The following is a 24,694-nucleotide window of genomic DNA, read 5'->3' on the forward strand; positions in this document are numbered from 1 at the left end:
CATTAAAAAATTCCAACTCGTTTAAGAGATATTTGCAATCAAACACCCTTCTGGGTCCGCACGGACCCACGAGTGCCACGGAAGGATATGCATATTTTTCTTTCTTTGAGAAGCATGGGTCTGCACGGCCCCACGAATGCGTCCGTGTGTAGTCGATAACGAGTGCCGGCGAAGGTTAGAAAATTTTTTTTTTTTTTTTTTAAACTTCATATATTGTTTGTTTTAAACAAAATATGAAATTTGACAATGACTGAGATAGTCATTGTTCTCAGAGACCGTAATAGCGGTTGAGTTGAACAATGTCTGTCGAGATAGGTGTCAAATGTCATAGTTGGGTATAAAATACAAGTATGTAACATTTATGTATCGCTCCATTTCTGGTAACAATTTCTCAGCCAGCTGCCTGTATAAGTCAACCTCTGACATCACACAGCTAAAAGAAGGAAAGTTCAATGTTCATTTGATATATATGTGTACAGCGACTTTGAGGCCTTATTCTTAATGAATCTGTCCAATATTGCCAGTACATGTACCTCAGTGAGAAGCAATGATTTCTTAGACTTACTCATGCCTGGGAATGATACACCTTTCGTCGTAAATACGACGAAGTCCTTTTCTAATTGTGCAAGAAAAGAGCCTCCGTGTGCCCTTAAAAATGCTTAAAATGCAAAATGTTCCCGTCAATACGCCCAAACCACTTTTACTCATTCCCAGGCCTGCTTACTTCAAGAAAAAAAATTCTTTTAACTTCTTACTTAAAGAAAAGCAAAATAATTCTAACAAGAGCAATTGTTTTATTAACATGCTTGGACTATAAGCTTGTTTCTCCGTGACTAGATTTCACAAGAAGCACAGATAAACAGCTACATACATATATGAACATCAACAAGCAAGGTTTTCAGGTGGCAGATACATTTTACTGACGAGTACAATACATGGAAGGGTGTGTTAAGAAACAACTGAACAGACGTTAAAAATGCAAACACATTACAACTACAAAACCTTTTGAGTTTGACAATGGTTTGATTTTCTTCTCCAAAATGTATAATCATGAAAATATTGTATTTATCCATGGTGGTACGTGTATAATATCCTGAAGGCATTCCAATACTTTATGCACATACTTCATGCACACTTGAAAATAAACACTGTAACTGTTATCATCACTAATACATTGAAAGCGTACACAACTGATTTAAATTTAAAGAAGTAGCTGTTGTGACCAAAATAAAATCACCGAGATCAATTGCTTCCTTCTTAATTTCTTCATTTACCGTAGTCGTGATTCTTCCCTATTTCACTAATACTGAATGAACTGTTAAGTACAGTAGTACCTGCCATATCCGGTCACCCATTAGTCATTGCAAAGGTGACCGCAAATATCAGGTGGCCGTTCATTACAGGCCCCCTCCTCCTCCAAAAAACCCCAAAAAACACGATCAAGTTTTCATGAAGAAAAGAAAGCGATCATCCACGAGCCGCCGATTCATTGTCTCTGTTAGTTTTGCTTTCGTTTATACATCTTAATTATTTGCGTGTTTAACTCGATCGTCCTGGCTAAGCTATTGTTTCGTATGTTTCTATGTGTGTTGTTTGGATTATTATATATGTATTTGAGTGTCAGATAAACAAGTGTTTCAAACTCACATCAACTGTGATCGATCCGGAAGTGACTGCCGTAAATGTACATGTATGCGCATGTCTGTATTTACAGTTTGCGCATGCGTAAGTATTCATGTCGTCTGCTCGTGCTGTGCCGTCTGTGCACACAACACACACCACAGGCGCTCGCCCGCGAAAGTGACAATTGGCCGTTAAGTGGCCGCTCCTGTCGAGTAAGAGGGGCACCTTAGGGCAAAAATCAGTGACCGTTGACCACGTCAGACAGGTTAACGGCCATTAAGAGTCAATTATAGAAGGAAAACTCATTAGTCATGGGAAAGCTGGCCGCTCCGGGTAGGTTCACGCCCACGAAAGGGCCGGAAATGGAAGGGACTACTGTATGAGTGTTAACTTAATTAAGAACAGCAAAATATTCTCTTGTTCAAAAGGCCTAAACATTCTGCTTGAAAGTTAAATATTCATAATGACCATGAAAACATCATGGTCAACATCAATGTTGATTACAGCAAAAATAAAGCAAGTAATATGAAGGGACTCCAAGAACACTGAGGAAAAAGGAATTTCTCCTGAAAATATAAAACACGAGTTCATTATGGCAGTTAACTGCATGTGAACTAAAAACGTGAGAGAATGATTATAAAGAATGGTCAAAGTTAAACTGAAATGGAAGACAAGTTGCGTAAGGCGAAATTACTACATTTAGTCAAGCTGTGGAACTCACAGAATGAAACGGAACGCACTGCATTTTTTCACAATGACCGTAGTCCGCCGCTAGTGCAAAAGGCAGTGAAAGTGACGAGCCTGCTGCCTAGCACGCTTTACTGTACCTCTCTTCGTTTTAACTTTCTGAGCGTGTTTTTAATCCAAACATATCATATCTATATGTTTTTGGAATCAGGAACCGACAAGGAATAAGATGAAATTGTTTTTAAAACGATTTCGGAAATTTAGTTTTAATCATAATTTTTATATTTTTAGTTTTTAGAGCTTGTTTTTAATCCGAATATAACATATTTATATGTTTTTTGACTCAGAACATGATGAAGAATAAAATAAAAGTAATTTTGGATCGTTTTATAAAAACAATAATTTTAATTACAATTTTCAGATTTTTAATGACCAAAGTCATTAATTAATTTTTAAGCCTCCATGCTGAAATGCAATACCGAAGTCCAGCCTTCGTCGAAGATTGCTTGGCCAAAATTTCAATCAATTTGATTGAAAAATGAAGGTGTGACAGTGCCGCCTCAACTTTTACAAAAAGCCGGATATGACGTCATAAAAGACATTTATCAAACAAATGAAAAAAACGTCTGGGGATTTCATACCCAGGAACTCTCATGTAAAATTTCATAAAGATCGGTCCAGTAGTTTAGTCTGAATCGCTCTACACACACACACGCACAGACACACACACACACACATCACATACACCACGACCCTCGTCTCGATTCCCCCGCTATGTTAAAACATTTAGTCAAAACTTGACTAAATGTAAAAAAGCACAATATGTTTTTTAATTAAGACAATAACCCTTAAGAAATGTTACGAATGTCAAAACTGGTTTCAGTGCTATTTTAAACATTTAAGATCCAACGAGTGCAGTGTATGGCTGCCTAAATGGCGGGGTAAAGAACGGTTATACATGTATAAGCCGTGGGAATTTCAGCTCATGATAGACTCAGAACTTTATTCCAAAAGGATAAAGGTTTTAGGCAAAGCCTATTCTTCCAGAAGAAGAAGAACAAGCACATTTAAGAACAAGCACTACTGATAATACAATAGCAGTAACAGCTAGGTTTTCCTCCAAAAAGTATCAGAGGACAAAATGAATGCCAAACATTGCAATGAATAAAAGAATTCACGTGGAGTTGATGTTATCTGACATTTTCAGACAATTGTAAGATAAGAAGAGGAGACCAAACATCAAAGGCTTAATGAAAACTACATGATACAAGAAATGTTGAAAGATAAAAACTTTTTTGACATCATAAACCGAATTGAGTAAGAAAGAAATAACATATCTGTAGGTAGGTTTTATACACTTTTATTTGTTTACGATACGATTACATTTGGTAAAGCATAATACTAGACTATTTACTAGAAAGCAATCACAATTTGTGAAAACATACACATGAATGCCTCTACAGCAAGCAATTTAGACACTCTCTGTTTAAATAAACATCAGCAGTCACATTCTTTTTCAGGTTACTATAGTATGCAAATGGATAATACAAAATGAAGACATGCACTGACATATATATGCGTCACCTCAAAAATACACATACACATACATGTATGATCTGGATTTTTTAACAGGATTAGCTTTTGCCAAACAGAAAGCTTTTTCAGCAACTGAGTTTAAATTGCCCCAAACAAATATTTCAAGAATAATTAAACTCTGACTTTTTTCATGTGAGCTTAACAGTTCCGAATGAGAATTGTCTCTATGCCAGTAATACATCCCAATAAAATAATGCACAATTCAACCTGTTACATGTGACATCAATCACACACACTGTAATTAGCAAAATGTCCCTATAATGCCTTTGTAGGAAGCAAACGTCTTTTCTGAAAATAGTTCCAACACTCAGCAGTTATTCAGCTTGTATGCCACTCTGATGAAAGGATACCTCAAATCAAAACAAAAAATCTTTTTTGTCATCAAGTGATCTATCTAATGTACCTGTCATGAAAAGACACATGCAACATAAGGACATTAATTTATGGTTGGTCCCAAATTGTTACTCCAATTTGTGCACCACTCTTACTTTTAGATAAAATGAGGTATACATTTTGAAATACTAATTTTTGAGGCTTAGAGCATTTAGCATTGAAGGCAGGTAAGATTTATTTATTTATTTATTTGGTGTTTAACGTCGTTTTCAACCGTTCAAGGTTATATCGCGACGGAGGAAAGGGGGGTGATGGGATAGAGCCACTTGTCAATTGTTTCTTGTTCACAAAAGCACTAATCAAACATTTGCTCCAGGGGCTTGCAACGTAGTACAATATATTACCTTACTGGGAGAATGCAAGTTTCCAGTACAAAGGACTTAACATTTCTTACATACTGCTTGACTAAAATCTTTACAAACATTGACTATATTCTATACAAGAAACACTTAACAAGGGTAAAAGGAGAAACAGAATCCGTTAGTCGCCTCTTACGACATGCTGGGGAGCATCGGGTAAATTCTTTCTCGTCCCAACCAATATGGGACTCCCCCTAACCCGCGGGGGGAAGGTAGGTAAGATATTCAAAGGATTTGTCACTTCAGCTTATCATGCATATTATAATCACAGAAGCAACATCAACAAGCGTTCAAGTTTTCAACAATTCCTACCTAAACAGCCCAGTCCTCAACCCCAGCTTCCAACAATCTTCATTCATGCAAAGTATATAATTATATGTCTTGGGAAGAATCACAACGATCAATAAATTCACAGGGTTACACTTATAACAACAACAACAACAAATCACGACTTAGCTCAAAATCCCAGCTGCAATTAATCTCCACAGGTATAACTGTCCCTCAGCAGTAGAAACGGTACTGTACAGTCTGAAAACATCGCAACTTGCCAGCTATTACTCGTCTAAAGGATGCACAGTTTTGTTTAATTTTTTTCTTCTCTTTTCCCGCTGTTCGTTTTATGTTTGTGTTGTAGCAAGAACTTATATATCTGTAAGAAATAACCACATGGACCTAACGATATAACCCTTCTGTATTAAAGTTTTTGAGTTAGAGTTCAGGTTTTTCTTCCATCTGAAGCAGGCTGCAAAGCTAGGTTGGTTTATTGGGTCAGTACCGGTCATTACATCAAAGCTTTCCATCCATTTCTCGTCTCTTCACATGGCACAGTTGTTCAGGTTAAGCTCCTACATGTATATTCAAAGCAGGCTGCATGAACTATGCCGGCGGTTGTGTTGCTGGTGGTTGTGTGGCTGGCTTGTTGGGTTGCATGCCTCGCATCTTGTAGTAGTCTGTCACCTGCTTGGGGATCTCTGCCAGCACAAAGCGTGCAAGCTCCACGGAACTGCTCTGTAACCAAGAAAAAATGTACACAGGTTACCGTTTCATGTCCTAAAAATCATATGCTCACAATATATTGACTGTCCTCCTGTGTCCTGCCTATGCGGTTTCTCCCCTCCCCCCAATCCTCACCTCTTTTCTTCCTCCCATCCAAGATGACCGTTCCATATTAGAAAGATGTTCAAGCGGATATTACGTCATTCTTAAACAAAACTGGCTAAATATTCACAAAAGTAAGACGGAACACAAAACCTTTACACAACATATGGGCTGGAAAACACCACCATGGGTGAAGAAGTGTCTGCAAGGGTTAGCAGAAAATAACCTTTACTGTCTTCTTCATGTGCAATGATTGTGAAAATCTTTTTTTTTTACCATTTTTAGACATTCCCATTCAGCGGAACTCCCCGATTCAGACCCCCCCGTTTAAGACTTCCCCCTTTTTAAGACCTCGGTTTTTCAGAAATTCTGTGCATAACCGTTGTATGTTTACTCCCATTTTAACCCTTAGGCTGGTTGTCACGACATATGTCGCGCTACTTTACGTATACTGTCACCTGGTTGTCACGACATATGTCGCGCTACTGGCTCAGTCTGTTTGGTCGGTTCCGATTACCTCCCATAGATGCGAAAACCTATATGACCGTTTTTCTTTATTTTTCTCTCTGTTAATTCACCAGTGGCTATGTAACATGTGTTACAGAATTGCACTAGTGTAAGGGTTAAGACTCCCTCCTTTTAATGACCTTTTTTCCCCCATATTAGTTTCAGGTCTTAAAAGGGAGTTTTATTTTACATATATATGCACAAAAAAGAATCCCCAAACTTACCCTCTTGAAGTCCCGGAAGGGTACAAACTGCACAATGTCCCGTTTCACAGGCTCCCCATTGGGCGCTTTGAGAACACCATCGTCACCATCTAACATGTCCATGTCCGAGAAGTCTGCGTTGCCGATGCCAACGATGATGAGAGACATGGGGAGGCGGGAGGCTTGAACGATGGCCTGGCGCGTGTTGCTCATGTCACTGAGAACACCGTCAGTCAGCAGCAGCAGTACAAAGTATGCCTGCCAACACCAACCACAAATCATACAATTTGACCTCAATGGTAGAAAAAAAGCTAAAAACACAAGTTCAAATACTTCTTCTTCTTCGTTCATGGGCTGAAACTCCCACGTTCACCCACGCTGTTGCACAAGTGGGTTTTTACGTGTACGATCGTTTTTAACCCGCCACTCAGGCCGCCATACGCCTTTTGGGGGGTGGGGGGGGGGGGGGGGGGAATCCCCTCAGTGGTAACGCTAACAAGTGGTATGGGAATGAAGGGAGAGAGTCCAAATCACCCACATCTTTTCATAGCACAACCTTTTCTTTCCTTTTTCTTTTCTTTTTATCACAAGCTACATTTCATTCGACAGCATTTGTAAGAAGTGTACATATTTTTGTTGCGCAATGGGAAGGGGAAAAGCAGGGCAACATACAGCTCTCTGCCTTGACTGCTTTGATATGATAAAATGAATGGACTAGAAGGCTGGTAGCATTAAGCAGTCAACAAAACTACATTTTTCTACATGAAAACGGCTGCATAACTCCAGAAACCAAGAGTGTCCTCTGTTCTCTGCCCCATTTTATTCTATTCGTACACAGATTTCAGTCACTGGAACAAAGCGTATGTATTTGTCCACTCCGTTTTTCAAACATACAGTGGAACCTGCGATGAAAGGACACCTTGGGACCAGCTAAAAGTGTCCCTACATTGTAGGTGGCCTTTCATGACAGGTATACTTTGGTGGAAATAATATTAAAAAAAAGGGACAAGAGAAAGTGTCCTTTTAAGGGAGGTGTCCTCTCATTGGAGGATCCACACATCACAGGTACCGCTGTAAAACCATCTCTCATGCAAATGTTTTACTCACATGGGCTCCTTTCTGTGGCTCCTCTCTCTGTGCAGCTGCAGCGAAGTTAGCAACATGGTTGATGATGGGGGAAGCATTGGTGGGACCGTACAGCTGTACCCGCTGGATACAGTTGTAATAGGCCTGCAGCACTCCGTCAATCCCTGCAGGAATGACAAAGAACAAAATTTTTAATGTTTGACTGTTCATTAAGATAAATGTTAAGCTCTTCGTCTTCTTCTTCTTCTGCGTTCATGGTCTGAAACTCCCTCGTACACTTATGTTCTTTGCACGAGTCTTTACGTGTATGACCGTTTTTACCTGCCATTAAGGCAGCCATACGCCGCTTTTGTGGGCTCACTCTTGTCAGCTATTATGTGCGCTACTCTAAGGCAGCTATCATTCAGAGATAATTTACATACACAGTAGTATATGTTTCAACCTTAAATAACTGAGGAACTCAGAAATATAAAGGGCCAAATTCCAGCCAGAATTATTCTGAATGAGCAGCTTGCTCAAATTCTCAGATGTTTGCATTTTGAGCACTCAAACATTTTTTTTTTTTAAATAGTCATCTCTTTATGTACTAATCGTGAGTACGATGAAACCCTCCTTTTAATACCCCCCAATTTCTTCTTCTTCTTCTTCTGCGTTCGTGGGCTGAAACTCCCATGTACACTCGTGTTTTTTGCACGAGTGGAATTTTACGTGTATGACCGTTTTTTACCCCGCCCTTTAGGCAGCCATACGCCGTTTTCAGAGGAAGCATGCTGGGTAATTTCGTGTTTCTATAACCCACCAAACTTTGACATGGATTACAGGATCTTTTTCGTGCGCACTTGGTCTTGTGCTTGCGTGTACATACGGGGGGTGTTCGGACACCGAGGAGAGTCTGCACACAAAGTTGACTCTGAGAAATAAATCTCTCGCCGAATGTGGGGACAAACTCACGCTGACAGCGGCCAACTGGATACAAATCCAGCGCGCTACCGATTGAGCTACATCCCCGCCCCTATACCCCCCAATTTAAGACTCCCTCCCTTTTAAGACCCTGTTTTCTCAGACTTTATGTTCCACTGTATGTTGACGTCAAATTCCAAATACACTTTTTGAACTGACAGTGATTTACTCACCGGCACAGTATGGGTTTTGTGGGTTGAAGTTGATGGCAAACTCATGCATCACCTCCGGATTGGGAGGAATCTTGGCACCGAATCCTAATGCTGGAAACATCTTGTCTCTGCATCCAAACAGTAAAGCAATATTAACCAGACCTGGGAACCCCAGTTTTGCACTAGTAGTATTCTCAAGCAAACTTGGTGTATTTTCAGAAAAATGAGCGTACACCACTCAGCATTTGAACATCCATGATTCAAACATGCTTCACACGCACCCGTTGCACTGTTTAAGTTTACCAGTACATTTTAAAAAATGATTCTTTCAATGTTTACTGACAAAAACTGTAATTATGTGTCAAAATACTGCATCAGCTTCGGGATGCGCTTGTAAAGAAAAGTAGTCTAGGTATTTTTCTCGTCGTATTTTTTTTCCACTGACGAACTGCTTGTATTCTAGACAATAAATTGAACAATGCGTACGTACAAAATACCGCAAAATCGTATGGGTTCCCAGGTCTGATTAACAATAAGCAAATGAGAATTTGTGCATTTTCATGGAACTTTATTCTCATCCCTTTGTTTTACATACCATTTTCATGAGAACTGCCAAATATCATTCATCAACAGCTGAAACAAAATGTGAAACACACACACACACTGACACACACATCATCAGAAAAGGTTTGAAAATGATCAATAAATTAACATTTTCAACCTGTGAGTGATAATTCTCACAATTCTGTAATAGCAGTTTTTGAACAGTTTTAATTTTCCCAACGCAAAATACAGAAGCTAGATAATATCACCTTTCCATACCAGCCAGCAAGTCTTTTTCATAAACAACAAGAAAACTTGGTTGGAAAACTTGCAGTCTTAAAACCATATGAAAACTCACGTGTCATAGTCCTGGCAGACGTCCCCCACTGCACGGATGGCTTGCATGTATTCGTTTGGCTGGTTAGGACTGATGTAATGCAGAGATGTGGGTTTGGATGGATGGCCATTAGATCCGGTAAAGTCAATGCCAACCTGCATGCAGAAGAGGAATTAGAATATGTGCAAAGCCATGAATTATATCACATAGGTCACCAAATAAATATATTGACTGTAAGGGAAGAATTTCATTGCAAAGGATGCAGGAGAGAGGCCATAATATTAAATAAAATCAAGCTATTCCTGCTACAGCGAATCACCCTTTATAAGACTCCCACGAATCTGACAAAATCAAAATGGTGTTACATGGGGGTAAATTTACAAATCTTATAAACAGAAATCTAAAAAAATTGTTTTTTAAGGCTCTCAATAGGGCAAGATATAGTCTATAATCTAAAGGCCGTGAAAGGTGAATGCTCGCCTAATAGGCTACTGGGCTTTACTGGCCGATGTGAATGCGTTATATATTGTGTGTAAAAAATGTCTGTTTGTCTGTCTGTCTGTAAAAAATTCCATTTCAAACGGCAGAAATTAATATGTAAGCGCCTAGGGCTATATCTAGATTAGGTGCATAAAAATGATCACAATAATAATAATAATAATAATAATCAGTAAGTTTTAAAACGGGGGTTCCACTGGCAAAGAACCGTCTCCAGCCAGTAATCCTTGACGCAAAAAAAAGGAAGTTGCTTTTCGTCTAAATTATGCACAGCTGTGGTACTGCAGGGTTTCATTTACTAGTGCGCCCTGCGCCATTGGCACATTAAATTTGAAAATGTCCCATCATAATTCCCTTCAGTGCGTCAAAGGGCGCATTGAGATAACGTACCACTGCACCACCGGCACCAAATGTACACTTTACATCGGATTACACACACACACGCACAAACAGAGATAACACAATATAGCGGCTAATTCTCAGATGGCACCATATTGCACCATTTTGCGTCTTTGGTCAAAGCGCTACTTGCCTTCGACTATGTCCCATCGGAATTTGGTAGAGGGGGACAAATGTCCCATTGCCTTTTTCTCCCAGGCTAAACCCTGGGTACTGTAAATAATTTTACTGTAAATATTTGTTTCTACTGATCAGAATATTAGGTTATTTCTATACAATAAGCTCCTGATAAGTGTGACAGTTATAGTCATAGCTCTTTTTAAAAGTGAATTAATTTAAAGGGAGGTAACTGATGCCAGAAGGTGTGCACACATTAAAGCTTGTCTCAGCACAAGTTTTTATTTAGTTCTCAAATAAAACTATCAAATGAGCTGATTTACTGAACAGCTATGTCTGTATACTAAATGAATAACAGGAATTGCCTTCAATTTTTTTTCATTCATACAAATATTGGGAGGAATACTCACTGTAAAATTTATCTGCATTCCCCCAAAAATGTAGTCGAGGAAGGTGTAAGTTTTCACCAGCTGAAATAGACGAAAAATGCTTACAATATGAAACCTTTTCACCTACCACAAAATCTAAAGTAAACAAACAAAACACAGCTTCTTACACTTCAAGAACAACACACAATACTTCTGCTAAACGGTGCACCTGATTCGTTCATCAAAAAGTTTATTTATGAGCAGATTTTTTTCTTTTTCAAAGCACAACAGACAACCTTTTGGAAATAAATCTTTCGGGATTTGTGTTGGTTGTGCCCCTTTGAAACAATGAGGCAAAGTGGGACTTGTATATCACAGTCACCCCTTCTTTAACCTTTACACTGGTGCAATTCTGTAACACATGTTACATAGCCACTGGTGAATTAACAGAGAGAAAAATAACAAAAAACGGTCATATAGGTTTTCGCATCCATGGGAGGTAATCGGAACCGACCAAACAGACTGAGCCAGTAGCGCGACATATGTCGTGACAACCAGGTGACAGTATACGTAAAGTAGCGCGACATATGTCGCGACAACCAGCCTAAGGGTTAATCATTCAGAACTCACTTTACATGATGACAGCATCACGATGCCAGAGTTGGTGTAACTTTTCTTCTTCGCCTTTTTCTGAGGGTTGATGCACGGCCATGACATCTGCACACGATCAAACAGCATAAAATCATTGCTAAACCTACATAAGTCATCAAACAAAAACATTTGCACTACCTGAATGCTGAATTCATTAAGGAACGACACTTCAACGAGTGCTGTTTTGATGTGTCAGTATAAAGACACCAATCACCATGATTTAACCCCTTCACTGCCCAGCACGTACTAGGTACATGGTCATGTTTGGTTTGTCATACGCCCATACACGTCTAGTACGTGGCATTTACATCAGCACTTTTCAGGACATTTGTGAAAACTAAATGGGAGGTAACCACTGTCCAACTTCTTGTAGGGGTTTAAACACAGTTCTTTCCCATTGACCGTTCAGATAAGTTAGTACCACGTGGGGAAAACTTATTTAGAAGTTTTTTCCGATCTATAAAATTCAAAATGGCGGCCGAAAGTCGGACATCAACTCGTAGACCTGTTTTCAAATGATACAGTGTTCTGGAAGCTCTACAAGAAGTGATTTATGGATTACCACACAGAAGAATACTGTTATGGACTGTAATGTGAGTACCTGATGTTTGACACCAGTTTTAGCTGTGTTTTCTGCGGTTTTACGTCCTGCAGTGTGTGTGTGAAAGTTTGGAAACTGTAATTTTTGACAAAAATGCTCATTATATCGATTTTTCCTATAACAATCAGAAATAAAGTCCAATGATCATGTTATCACATAATAGCCAAGGGTGTAAGCAAACCACATGCCAAAGATCTAAGAGATATCTCAATAAATGATTGAGCAGTGAACAGATTAGTGAACCTACCGAAGAAAGCGAAATTTGCCCTGGCGCACAGCAATACCAAAATGCTGTTATACTGTGGCAGTGAAGGGGTTAACATTATGTTCACTATGCTGTAGTGTAACTTTTGCTTATTACAGTGGCAACCCCCTTTTGAGACCCACTAGTTTAAGAGTCTACCCCTCAAAACATACACATCAGTCAGTGGTTCACCATGATTGCGGTCCTAAGCCAGTCATTAGCAGCATGCTGTTGCTTCGACTCGCTGCCTCATTGTCTGGGGCACAACTTAGTTGTGCCCAGCGCTTGAAAATCCTGACAGAGTTATTTTAATTCATAACAAGAAGAGCAAACGCTCGATCGAGTCACTTTCGCAGTTCTGAATATTATATGAGGCATCAGATGGACAGGAAGAAATTGCTATTCACAACACAATACAGATGTAAATAATTTGATGTAAAGAATAATCCTATAAAGTTTGAATCAAATCCGATGAATAGTTTCAGAGATATGATATTTCAATTTTTTTCCTTCTCGACATACCTGTGACCTTGAAAAAGGTCAAAGGTCACCAAAGCAGACGTCAAAGTGTAGAGGTCACTGGGAGTCACGTTCACATAAAATTTGAGCCCAGTCACTTTTATAGTTTCCGAGAAAAGCCCAACGTTAAGTTGTGTGTTGCCGAACAGAAAAGGCTAGTTATCTCCCTTGTTTTTCTGATAACGTTCGTAAAAGGCTACAGATGTAAATACTTTGATGTAAAGAATAATCCTACAAAGTTTCAATCACATCCGATGAACTTTGTCAAAGATATAAAATGTCTAATTTTTCCTTTGACGCTGACCTGTGACCTTGAAAAAGGTCAAAGGGTCAACGAAACCATCGTTAAAGTGTAGAGGTCATTGGAGGTCACGACTAAACAAAATATGAGCCGGATCGCTTTGATAGTTTCCGAGAAAAGTCCAACGTTAAGGTGGTGTCTACGGACGGCCGGCCGGCCGGCCGGCCGGACGGCCGGCCGGCCGGACAGACTAACACTGACCGATTACATAGAGTCACTTTTTCTCAAGTGACTCAAAAACGTCCAGTATGTGGAATGAAAAGTCAGTTTTTTTTCTCATTATACATGTATCGCTAATATTTACCTTAAACTCATCCCAAGTATTGACTGTCACAAACACAACTTATTTTTTTGAAAGTCAATGATTCAAATGAATACTACAGGAAATAAATAAACAGCAGCAGACAAAGGTTCACCCCACCTCTTGTTGAGATGCTTTCAGCATTTCTTCCAGTGTGGCAGTGAACCCTCCGATGTAGTCATGGGATCCATCACTGTCCCAGTCATACACATCAAACTGCACACCACAAGCATGAATTCAACAATAAATCAATCAATAAATCAATCAATAAGTCAGTCAATCAATCAATCAATCAATCAATCAATCAATCAATCAATCAATCAATCAATATCGAAGTAGCCGCCTAAGTTGCAAAGCGAGTGTCGTCAGTCGTCCACTCAGGCTGGAGGATGCTTACCATCCATTCAGAATAGATTCAGCTGTATTTCAAACAGACGTGTCGATACGGATGCTACCAAGCCTGCGAGACGAACGGTTCGGATGCCACACAGTTAGTTTGTGGCTAGTTTTGGGCAGTCCGTCTCAAACGTACGGGCGAAACCGATGGTGTATCTTGGCCTTTAGTGAACATGCATGCAGGGGTGTGTGTAAGTGTGTCTCTGTGCATTTGTGTGTGTGTGGGAGTGTGTGCATTTGTGTGTGTGTGGGAGTGTGTGCATTTGTGTGTGTGTGGGAGTGTGTGCATTTGTGTGTGTGTGGGAGTGTGTGCATTTGTGTTTGTGTGGGAGTGTGTGCATTTGTGTGTGTGTGGGAGTGTGTGCATTTGTGTGTGTGTGGGAGTGTGTGCATTTGTGTTTGTTGGAATGGGCTGTAACATGGTTATCATGTAGACTCATACCTTGATGGTCTGTTTCTTGTTGCCACTGCAGAGAGTTGACATTGGCAATTCAAAAGGACGCCAGCTTGGATTAAGGTTGTTTTTCACCACCTAAAATAAGAAGTTCTGTCTTCACAACTGAAGTCTAAATGTTTCACTGAAGAAGGAAAGTCAGTTAACTGTGTGTCAATATTTTACAGTAATTTACAATAAACAGATGGAAGTGAATCAGTAAGAAGTAACAAAAGTCATTCAAGCAAACAATAACCAATGTCAATGAACAGATGTATCAAATAACAAAGCTAGAAATAAAGCATATACTTTTGAATCAGTTTCAATTTCTGATTTAAATCAGTTTCAAAATCCCGAAGAAGTCAGAGACACGCTGTCAAAAATTTGATGAAGAATTTACCAAAACTGGTTTCTTTCTTGTTTTCTTTCAGTTTCAATGTCTGAATTGCCCAATTGGTGCAAATGAATACAAATATTTGTAGTACTGACCTCTGTTCTGTGGACCACCTGCCAGCTGCCATCAGACGTGGCTCGCTGCACCTCCAAGAAAGGATCGGATTTGCCCAGAAAATCCTAAAAGAAGCACACACGCAATGACAATTCTTTATCTAACGAGGGTAATAGATTAAGCAGTAATCTGCTTTTTTACATCTAGCTCTCACCCTACAGAGGGACTAACTAAACACACACAATTAGAACAGCTAGAGTTCAAGGCAAAGATATAGAAAGGAGGCACAGAGTGGAGAGAACATGTACAGACAGATAGAAAAGTGAAAACACAAAGAGACCGAGACTGAGTGTTTTCTTAATACTAAATACAGGCATGCATGGAGTGAGAAATTTATACCTGTTATTAGAACTTTAAGATTATTCCTATCACTTCTTTTTCTTTTCTTCGCCAGAACATCTGAAACTTAATACATTGCACTCTCAGTAAGAAGTTCTAGCTGTTCAAGTCTGAGCCTTAAATGCTGCTGATAATAACCAAACCCAGGTTCATCACCACAGAAATTGTCGAACATATACAAACATACAAAAAAGAAGGATATACATCTGAACATGTACTAAACGTATCATAATTGAATTCATGTGGATCACTACATTTCATAATACATCCCTTTAAAAAACGATATATATATAATTATATTTAGTTCCAGCACATAATATGACCTCAAGAACACGGTGAGCAAAATACCTTTTTATCCAACTTCTTGGCGTGAAATGTCATGGCAACTCTCTCAGTTCCTTCTTTGATCTCTTCAGCACGAATCTGTTCAAATACACAAACTCGTCAGTTTCAATAAATTCTTTTGCTAAAGACTGAAAACACTGAATAGTTCTCAAACTTACTCAAGCCAAAGGCACATTCCTTCCCCTGTAAACGATTCAGCTCACCATCTTAGATCTGGACAGGCTTTTACAGCATCCCTCCACTCAGACACATACCAAAAATCAACATCCTTACATTACTGTCTGTGCATAGTTAGAATGTGTATTGAATTAAATTAAAACAAGAAGAGCAAACGCTCGATCGAGTCACTTTCGCAGTTCTGAATATTATATGAGGCATCAGATGGACAGGAAGAAATTGCTATTCACAACACAATGAGTCACGTTCACATAAAATTTGAGCCCGGTCACTTTTATAGTTTCCGAGAAAAGCCCAACGTTAAGTTGTGTGTTGCCGAACAGAAAAGGCTAGTTATCTCCCTTGTTTTTCTGATAACGTTCGTAAAAGGCTACAGATGTAAATACTTTGATGTAAAGAATAATCCTACAAAGTTTCAATCACATCCGATGAACTTTGTCAAAGATATAAAATGTCTAATTTTTCCTTTGACGCTGACCTGTGACCTTGAAAAAGGTCAAAGGTCAACGAAACCATCGTTAAAGTGTAGAGGTCATTGGAGGTCACGACTAAACAAAATATGAGCCCGATCGCTTTGATAGTTTCCGAGAAAAGTCCAACGTTAAGGTGGTGTCTACGGACGGCCGGCCGGCCGGCCGGCCGGACAGACTAACACTGACCGATTACATAGAGTCACTTTTTCTCAAGTGACTCAAAAATTAAAAAAAATTAATTTATAAAAAATTTGCACAGGAAGCTGTCGGATGTTATTTTTTGGTATGTATCCATGGCGATATGTATGTATCCAAATGGAGGGATGTTAGACCCTAGCATGATTCAACAGTGTACATTGCATGGAGCAGTAAAATTTGAATAGATACTCAGCCAACCTATGCAATAAGCAATTGTTCTTTAATTTGATTTGGTAGAAAGAAATTATTTCCTTGTACAGGATTTTACTGTGCCTCTTTAGAAATTATCCTTTTATTTTCAATTTTGTAAAATGTGAAAAACGAATCTATGTGTATAAGATGTACAAAACCACAAACAGCAAGTGCACTTACAGTAATCACACCCTTCCCTGCCTTATGTCCATTCCGCAACAGCAATGGTTTTGTGAATGGATTATTGGACACAACCTGAAATACAGATGTATTTTCTAAATTAATACAAGACATGTCACTGACAAAATCCATAAGCACAATTACATCAAATAACACTTTTACAATCAGCACACACAAAAACCCCATTGAAAGCATCCTTCTTGTAGTCTGACGCAAGGGTCTAGGACTCTTTCAAATTTAAATAAAGGTACGCGCCCTGAGACTCTCCACTTGAAACATCTTTGAGAAGCTGTGAAGACTCTGAAATTATTACAGGAGCTAGTGTCTAGAACCCCCCAGAATGAAACTTAAATTTCAGGTTGCAGGACTTCTCAGACGAAAATTCCATGTGATTCAGGCATGAAACACTGGTACTAACCTGACCGAGCGTTGTTTCAATCTGTCCCAGAAAATCATCATCGCTGAGCTCTGGGGTGATGTTGTCAATGTCGTATATAGCAATCTTCACCTTCTGTACCTCTTCAAAGAAGAAGTTCACCAAAAACGCCCTTGAGAATCGGGGGTCCAGACAGTTTTTCACATTCTCTGTGCGTCCTAGCTGTAATGACAGAGATCAAATTAAATGATAAACAAACTTCATATTTATCAATATATAACATCAACATTTTCTAGAGTTGACTCTTAGCATGTATTTCCTTGGACATCTAATAAAACAAATTATAACACCAGAAAAAGTGAGAACACAGCGGGACGGTGCTGTAGAACTTATAAGACAAAGATATTTAATTGCCATTAAAAAAATAGTGAAAAAAAGGTTTTGTCATGAGTGCACATAACTGAAAAAACCTGTATCAATTTAAACCTTTTACACCTAACAGCGTGTCTTCTTCAGCAAAATGCACCCAACTTCCAAAACTGTGTCTACACAACAAATTCTATTTCAAAACCCAGACTAGCCCAGTTGTTGTTAGGGTTTTTTTTGGCAAGACGTGTACATGCACATAAACTGAGTGATTATTTTTGTTGCAATATACTCACCTCTTCATACCTCCCATTTCTGAACATGTAAAGCACAGCGCAAGGGTCAGACTTGGACATGACATCTTTGTCTAACAAGCTGCGGCACTCCACTCGTAGCTCCACTTTGGACGTAAACTGATCCTGGCCAGGCCTGGCCGGGGGTCTACCGGCTGCACCCCCGACGCCCTGGGGAGCCGCAGCAGGGTTGTATCCACCCTGAGCAGGGGGAGGAGGATTGTAGCCACCACCCTGGCCATAATTTGCTGGAGGCTGGCCCTGGGGAGGCTGCTGAGCTCCATATCCTCCTGGGGGTTGCTGAGCTCCATATCCACCTGGAGGTTGCTGAGCTCCAGACGCTCCATACCCTCCCGGAGGCTGTTGAGCTCCATACCCGCCTGGGGGCTGCTGAGCTCCATAGCCTCCTGAAGGTTGCTGAGCTCCATACCCTCCTGCAGGTTGCTGAGCTCCATACCCGCCTGGAGGCTGCTGAGCTCCATACCCTCCTGGAGGCTGCTGACTTCCTTGCCCTTGCTGACCAGATGGTTGCTGACCTGGGTAGCCTCCTGGTCCTTGCGGAGCAGGTGGCCTTTGGGCTCCATACCCTCCTGGTGGTTGCTGAGCTCCATACCCTCCTGGAGGTTGTTGAGCACCGTACCCTCCTCCTGGCTGTTGGGTTGGGTACCCTGGACCTGACTGTGTGGGAGGTTGGCCTCCGTATCCTCCCGATGGTTGCTGTTGCTGGCCTCCTTGAGGATATCCAGGCTGACTTGCACCTTGTGGGTAGCCGGGAGGACCCCCTTGAGGGTATCCTGGCTGATTTGGTCCTGTGGGATACCCAGGTTGAGAAGCCTGGGGGTAACCTGGAGGATTTTGCCCTGGCTGTTGACCAGATGCTGGGTACGGTGGTGCAGACATGTTACTGGTCGGTTGATAACTTGTTAATTGATTTGACTGATAGGGTGCAGATGGACTTTGACTGAGTTGAGGATACCCTGAGGTCTGTTGCGGGTAGGGTGCAGACGGACTATGAGCAGGCTGATTGTACCCCAAACCCTGCTGTGGGTATGGAGCAGATTGACTCTGAGGGAAACCAAAGTTCTGCTGTGGGTAAGGAAGAGTTCCTGCCTGATTACTTTGCTGTGGAAAGCCTACACCACCAGGCTGAGGATTAGGTGCTGATCCTACTCCTTGTGAGAATGCAAGGCCTGCCTGCGGGTATGGCAGTTGGCCCCCTTGAGCATGCTGGGGAAATCCGGGGTAGGGTAAGTTTGCTGGTGGCTGCTGGGGTGGAATCTGCTGTTGTATTCCACTGTATTGTGGCTGTCCATAGAATGACATCCCCTGGTGTGCCAGTTGATGTCAGCCCTGCGGTTACAAGCAGTAAGCACTGGGTAGAACTAGAAGAATATGCAAGCAAAATTTAGAAATACAAGACTTCTAACAATCTGAGGAAATCAGGTCTTAACAAGTCGCGTAAGGCAAAAATACAACATTCAGTCAAGCTGTCGAACTCACAGAATGAAACTAAACGCACTGCATTTATTCAGCAAGACCGTATACTCGTAGCATCGTCAGTCCACCGCTCGCGGCAAAGGCAGTAAAATTGACAAGACAGAATAACGCGGTAGTGGTTGCGCTGCGCGGGATATCACGCTTTCCTGTATCTCTATTCTTTTTAACTTTCTGAGCTTGTTTTTAATCCAAACATATCATATCTTATCTATATGTTTTTGGAATCAGGAATTGACAAGAAATAAGATAGATCCTAATTTTCATATTTTGAATTTTTACAGCTTGTTTTTAATCCATATATGACATATAATTATATTTATATGTTTTTGGAATCAGAAAATAGTGAAAAATAAGATGAAATTGTTTTTCATTCGTTTAAAAAAAATTAAAATTTTAATTACAATTTTCCGATTTTTAATGACCAAACTCACTAATTAATTTCTAAGCCTCCAAGCTGAAATGCAATACCAAAGTCCGGCCTTTGTCGAAGATTGCTTGGCCAAAATTTCAATCTATTTCATTGAAAAATGAGGGTGTGACAGTGCCGCCTCAACTTTTACAAAAAGCCGGATATGACGTTATCAAAGACATTTATCCAAAAAATGAAAAGAACATCCAGGGATATCATTCTCAGGAACTCTCATGTAAAGTTTCATAAAGATCGGTTCAGTAGTTTACTCTGAATCACTCCACACACACACACACACTCACAAGCTATAAATTATAATTGGTCAATACACAATTTGCTTCCCTGTCTCAGTGTTTGAAGTTATTTATGATTTACTGGTCATTGCAGTACTTTCGTAGTTCCGTATTATGCTGTAAAATTTTCACTCTGTCAATAAGCTTAATATCTTAAAGTTATTCACAACTGATTTCTCTGTCAATATTGCAGTCAGAAGATTCCAAGTTTGACTAACCATAAAAACAAGATCATCCTTCAAGTTTAAAAGATGTGCTCTGTTCACTTTTAAATCAAAGCTCATAACGTATGTAAAGACTAAAGTGATCCATGGATCTCATATACACATGTTAGCAAAACTAATTCCAATCACTTTCGAATAAACATTGAAAGATTTGTACAGTACCTTTCTCAACGTTATCCGTAGACTGAATATTATTAACCTGAAAACCACTGGGTTTTTTTCAATTTTGACGCTACGTTCTCAGTAGACGCGCAAACGATCATCACTCTCGTCATTTCTAACGCTCGCAAGCATACGTGGACGCGAATATTGACGTTGAATTCATCAGTTCTGACGACATTGTACAATGCATCCGTTTAATGACAACAAACAAATTCATGCGCATTGGTAATGTATGACGACAGGCCTTGTCTTGCAGCGTGTACTTGCCCAATCTCAAGCCTATTTTAGTATTTAGAGCTTAGATGGATCTATTTTGATCTGAAGGAAAGAAAGGATGGGTGGTATTTCGCAACACATTTCATACAACTACAACACAAAAGTGTACCATTTCAATTGCTTACCTGTTAACCGCTCTAGGTGAATACGCTCTGGAACAGGCAGAGCAATTCTATGCGACAAAGGCGCTAAAGTATATGTTTCTCACATACATTGACTGCAAACTTTGGCAGACGATGGGTTTCATACCGGAAGTGCCCTACGATCGAGCCGCCGCAGAAACTAAAGCGACGTCCAGCACCACGGACCTACATTCTACTGGATGTAGAATGTAGGTCCGTGTCCAGCACATTGTAACTTTGGCAGATATTGAAAATTAAAATGTATGCATAAACATCAATACTAAAAGTAGTATCTTCCTTCTTGGGGAAACTATCTGCAAGCCGCCACAGATCCGCCCAGCATCTTTTCACTGACACACGACACAACAAAGTGAATCCGAGGTAACAGCTGGCCGCCTGACCTATTCTTGCGTTGGCTTGGCTGAATTAATTTCGAGGTTGAGCATAGGTGTCAAATATACAGAATTAATTCTTGAAAACATTGGTGTCAGATACAAAAATAATTTAAAAGAAAAAAATCTCTCCACTATTCCTTGTCCACACATAAAGCGGCTGTCACTGTAGACCAAAGTGAGTGTGTCCAACTTTGACTGAATTGGAAGAATGCACTTATCCCTGGCAAAAGAATAAAAGGATTAATGCATATGATTGACCATGAGAGCATAACTTTGACAGCATGCTGTACTTCGCATATATGGCCCAAAGTCAGAATTGGTGTCCATTTTTGTGACATACAAAATCAATTTTAAAAATGAACATTTTCTTTGTTTTGAAAATAGAGATGTATTTTAGAGCATAAATATGCAAGGAACAGCTATGATTTAAGAAAACTCATGTTTGATCACTTCACAGATTCAGGTTTAAAAGTTTGCAGGAGTTCATAACTTCACACCGTCACAAAATTTAGACTTGTTAAATCATTGTTGCTACATGTATTGGGTCTGTTTTAGACATCTGAGCAAATTGCTACAGCAAATTACTTTGCATTTCAAGCAAGTTAAACTTGTTTTGGCCACGCATGATGCAGATGTGAACTCCATTAATGGGAAGTTCATAACTTCACATAATTTACTTTTATTGGTATAATAAATTTAATTTATACAAACAGGAAACAATTTGTTTTGTTTTTTAATCTGAAAAAGGTGAGCTGGAACATGAAGGTAATTTTTGAAGATGAAGTGTGGAGAAGATTTTTTGGTTATCTGTATTATTTATAGAAATTAATATTGTCACAATTTTTTCACAGCAAATATTGGCATAAGTTATCATTAAATCTACAATTTTGCTGTTTTTGTGCAAAATGTGCTTGAAAAGTACCATCAAAAGGATTTCAATACACCAAAATGTTTGTCTGACTCAAAGAGTTGGCAGAAACTGAAAGTATTTTTAGAATGTCCTAGGAGTTCATAACTTCACACCGTGACATCACAAACTATGGCTAATTCAAACCAAAGTAAGAAAGTGCATATGTCATCTTATTTTCTCTCCAGCTACTCTTTGTAATCAACATACAACTAAGTAATAAAAGTAAAACATTTGTGAAAACAAACGATAACAAAAATCATAAAATGTGAGCGTGCGCATAACTTCACGAGAATTTTTGTTATGTTGGTCTCTAGTACAGTTACTGTATAATATATTTGCAAAACAATGACAAACTGAGAACACAGAGTTATAGTATAGGCTAAAGCTGCACTTATATTACAAAATCAGATTTTAATTGCCAAAATAAAACAAATTGTTTGAAACTTGTGAAAGTTCATAACTTCACATCAATCACACATTTATACTAAAATAACTAACTAAAGTCTCTTGCAAATAATTCTAAACAACTTAATGATTTACTTAACCAAACTCAGTCATGAAAACTGTTACCGAAATCATTATTTAGTTAGTGTTTATGTCAGCTGACTGTGTGTTCATAACTTCACATCATTTATTTAACTGAAAAGCTACGTACTAAAATCTGCTGGTAAATTAAAATAAAAATGACATCAAACTGTAACAGCCTACTCTGGAGAAGAGCAGCACATCATTTGAGGTAGTGATTTAGTGTAGTAAATTAATTATTGTGTATAAATCATACTCATGGCATGTGTTCATAACTTCACACCGTGGGGCTGAGGGTCAGTTGATGTGAAGTTATGTACACCGTGCAGTCAACCCAGATTCATTCTGGAATTATCAAAATGTAATTTTGAGGGTTGATGTTCAGAAAACTTCTTACAAAATGTCCAGATAAAGTCAAATGTACTCTTTTGCTATTAACAAGGCATTATTTTAAACACGCCCTTGAAAAATGAGCTTGAGTTATGTGAAGTTATGAACTTCATGACAAAACGGCTAAGTACTTCAGAAAGAAACAGTCAGCAGCCAGTAGATTCTTTTTGTGATGAAAATCATGGTACAGTGTAATTTGGAAACTGAAAATAGTCATTTTACATATATTTTGGGTTTTGACATGAGTTAGTAACTCTCACATAAAAATAGTGCGCAAGACACAGAGAAAATGGCTAACTAAAGCATACTGCTTGACTTTAGTGACAAAAATTGCTTAGTATCTAAATCTAATGTACTTTTATATGCAAAATTGCTGTTCCACTACAACCTTAACTTTCATGGCTAGCATTTAAGGACAAAAAACACTCTCAGTGGAGATAGTAGGAAAGTTCATAACTTTCTCACAAGAATTTTTTATTTCTCAATTACTCAAACACCAATGAATGAACTTGATGCAAACTTTCAGTGTGACTGCTGCTAGTGGATCCAAATGCATTACAAAGCTAGGTGTTCCCCAACCAGTCAATTTACTCTTTTTATAAGGCAAAAGGTTGGAAAGTTCATAACTCTTTTTTCACAAGAAAATCTGCACGTAAACTTCAAACTACTTTTGAACATGCAAAAACAAGTCAAACAACCCTTTTTATGTTTTATACCTCTGCAAAACATACTGTAAAATACTTTTTTACAAAAATATATCAGGTTTCAATCTTTAATTATTATTTAGAGCTGATCAGTGAACAAAATTGAAGTCTTACGGAAATAGTTATGAACTTTCTGTGAAATTTTGTCTCCCCATTTTCGGCAGGCTCACTGACAAAATTCAAAAACTTTGCTTTGTCAAAGGTACATTTGAGTTTTACTGGCTCAGTGAAAAGTCATTCATGACATTCTGTCCCATAAATATGACAGAGTAGACCATGTTTCAATATGCTGTAAGGTCATGTCACAAAAAATGGCCAAAATGTAGTGCTGCTGACTTCAGATAATGGCGACATTTTCATTAAAAACAACAACTGAGCACACAATGTTTCTCTAGGTGTGTACTTCATACTTTTTTTTACAAGTCTCATTAATCTTTACAAGGATTTTATTTTTCTTTGATGTACAAATCAGGTTAGAGCCAAGGTTGCACAGCTATTTCAGCTGTGGACACCATTTCAGACTTAAGGCCATATATGTAGCAACACAGGGGCAGGGCGGGACCAAATGAGTTGTAAGGGGGGGGGGGGGGGGGGGGGTTCGAAGTTCCTCCTTTTTTGGGGGGGCAAATCAGCGCCGAAGTGGCGAAGCCACAAGGGGGGTCCGGGAAATTTTTTGAAAAACGGTTAAAATCTGTGCAATCTGGTGCATTCTGGGACTTGTTTTGAGGGTTAAGAGCAGCATTGTTTTGGTGCTAAAACTAGTAAAAGTCAAAGCAAGGTAGGCCTACATGCTTTTTCCAGGGGTGGGGTTCAGTTCTACTTTTTTTTTCTTTAAGTTGACGATAACCATAATGGTCTACAATGAAAAGGAAAGATGCTTGATCACATTTGTTTTGAGGGAGACAAGACTGCTGAGAAGGGTTGGGGAGGCCGGAGCCGGACCGGCGGGCCGTGCGGGGAGCAGAAAT

At 39.3% G+C, this 24,694-nt stretch overlaps 1 protein-coding gene across 3 annotated transcripts; it reads right to left on the minus strand.

The window, feature by feature from the left end:
* Positions 1-213: 213 nt before the first annotated feature.
* On the minus strand, positions 214-20,942 carry LOC138963554 (copine-3-like). 3 transcript variants are annotated; one of them, XM_070335415.1, is made up of 15 exons: positions 20,806-20,942; positions 17,823-19,169; positions 17,203-17,382; positions 16,785-16,859; positions 15,568-15,642; positions 14,862-14,945; positions 14,382-14,471; positions 13,664-13,759; positions 11,557-11,643; positions 10,969-11,028; positions 9,566-9,699; positions 8,686-8,792; positions 7,574-7,716; positions 6,488-6,724; positions 214-5,666 (listed from the first exon to the last, which is right to left on the minus strand). In XM_070335415.1, the coding sequence occupies exons 2-15, from the start codon at positions 19,140-19,142 to the stop codon at positions 5,535-5,537; spliced, it is 2,820 nt and encodes a 939-aa protein (XP_070191516.1). In that variant the 5' UTR covers positions 19,143-19,169; positions 20,806-20,942; the 3' UTR covers positions 214-5,534. The 3 variants fall into 3 exon arrangements, with proteins under 3 accessions (XP_070191516.1, XP_070191523.1, XP_070191529.1); XM_070335422.1 differs by lacking the exon at positions 20,806-20,942 and adding an exon at positions 20,405-20,629; XM_070335428.1 differs by lacking the exon at positions 20,806-20,942 and having other exon boundaries at positions 17,823-19,197.
* Positions 20,943-24,694: the final 3,752 nt, after the last annotated feature.

Source organism: Littorina saxatilis, linkage group LG1, assembly GCF_037325665.1.
Source record: "Littorina saxatilis isolate snail1 linkage group LG1, US_GU_Lsax_2.0, whole genome shotgun sequence".
Lineage (NCBI taxonomy): Eukaryota > Metazoa > Mollusca > Gastropoda > Littorinimorpha > Littorinidae > Littorina > Littorina saxatilis.

Excerpts from the sequence above, each read along its gene's own strand:
- LOC138963554 (XM_070335415.1), bottom strand. The coding sequence starts at position 19,142 with ATGTCATTCTATGGACAGCCACAATACAGTGGAATACAACAGCAGATT. Across the intron at positions 14,946-15,567 it reads CCAAGAAGTTGGATAAAAAG|GATTTTCTGGGCAAATCCGA; the intron begins GTATTTTGCTCA and ends TGCTTCTTTTAG. Across the intron at positions 11,029-11,556 it reads TGATGCTGTCATCATGTAAA|CTGGTGAAAACTTACACCTT; the intron begins GTGAGTTCTGAA and ends CGTCTATTTCAG.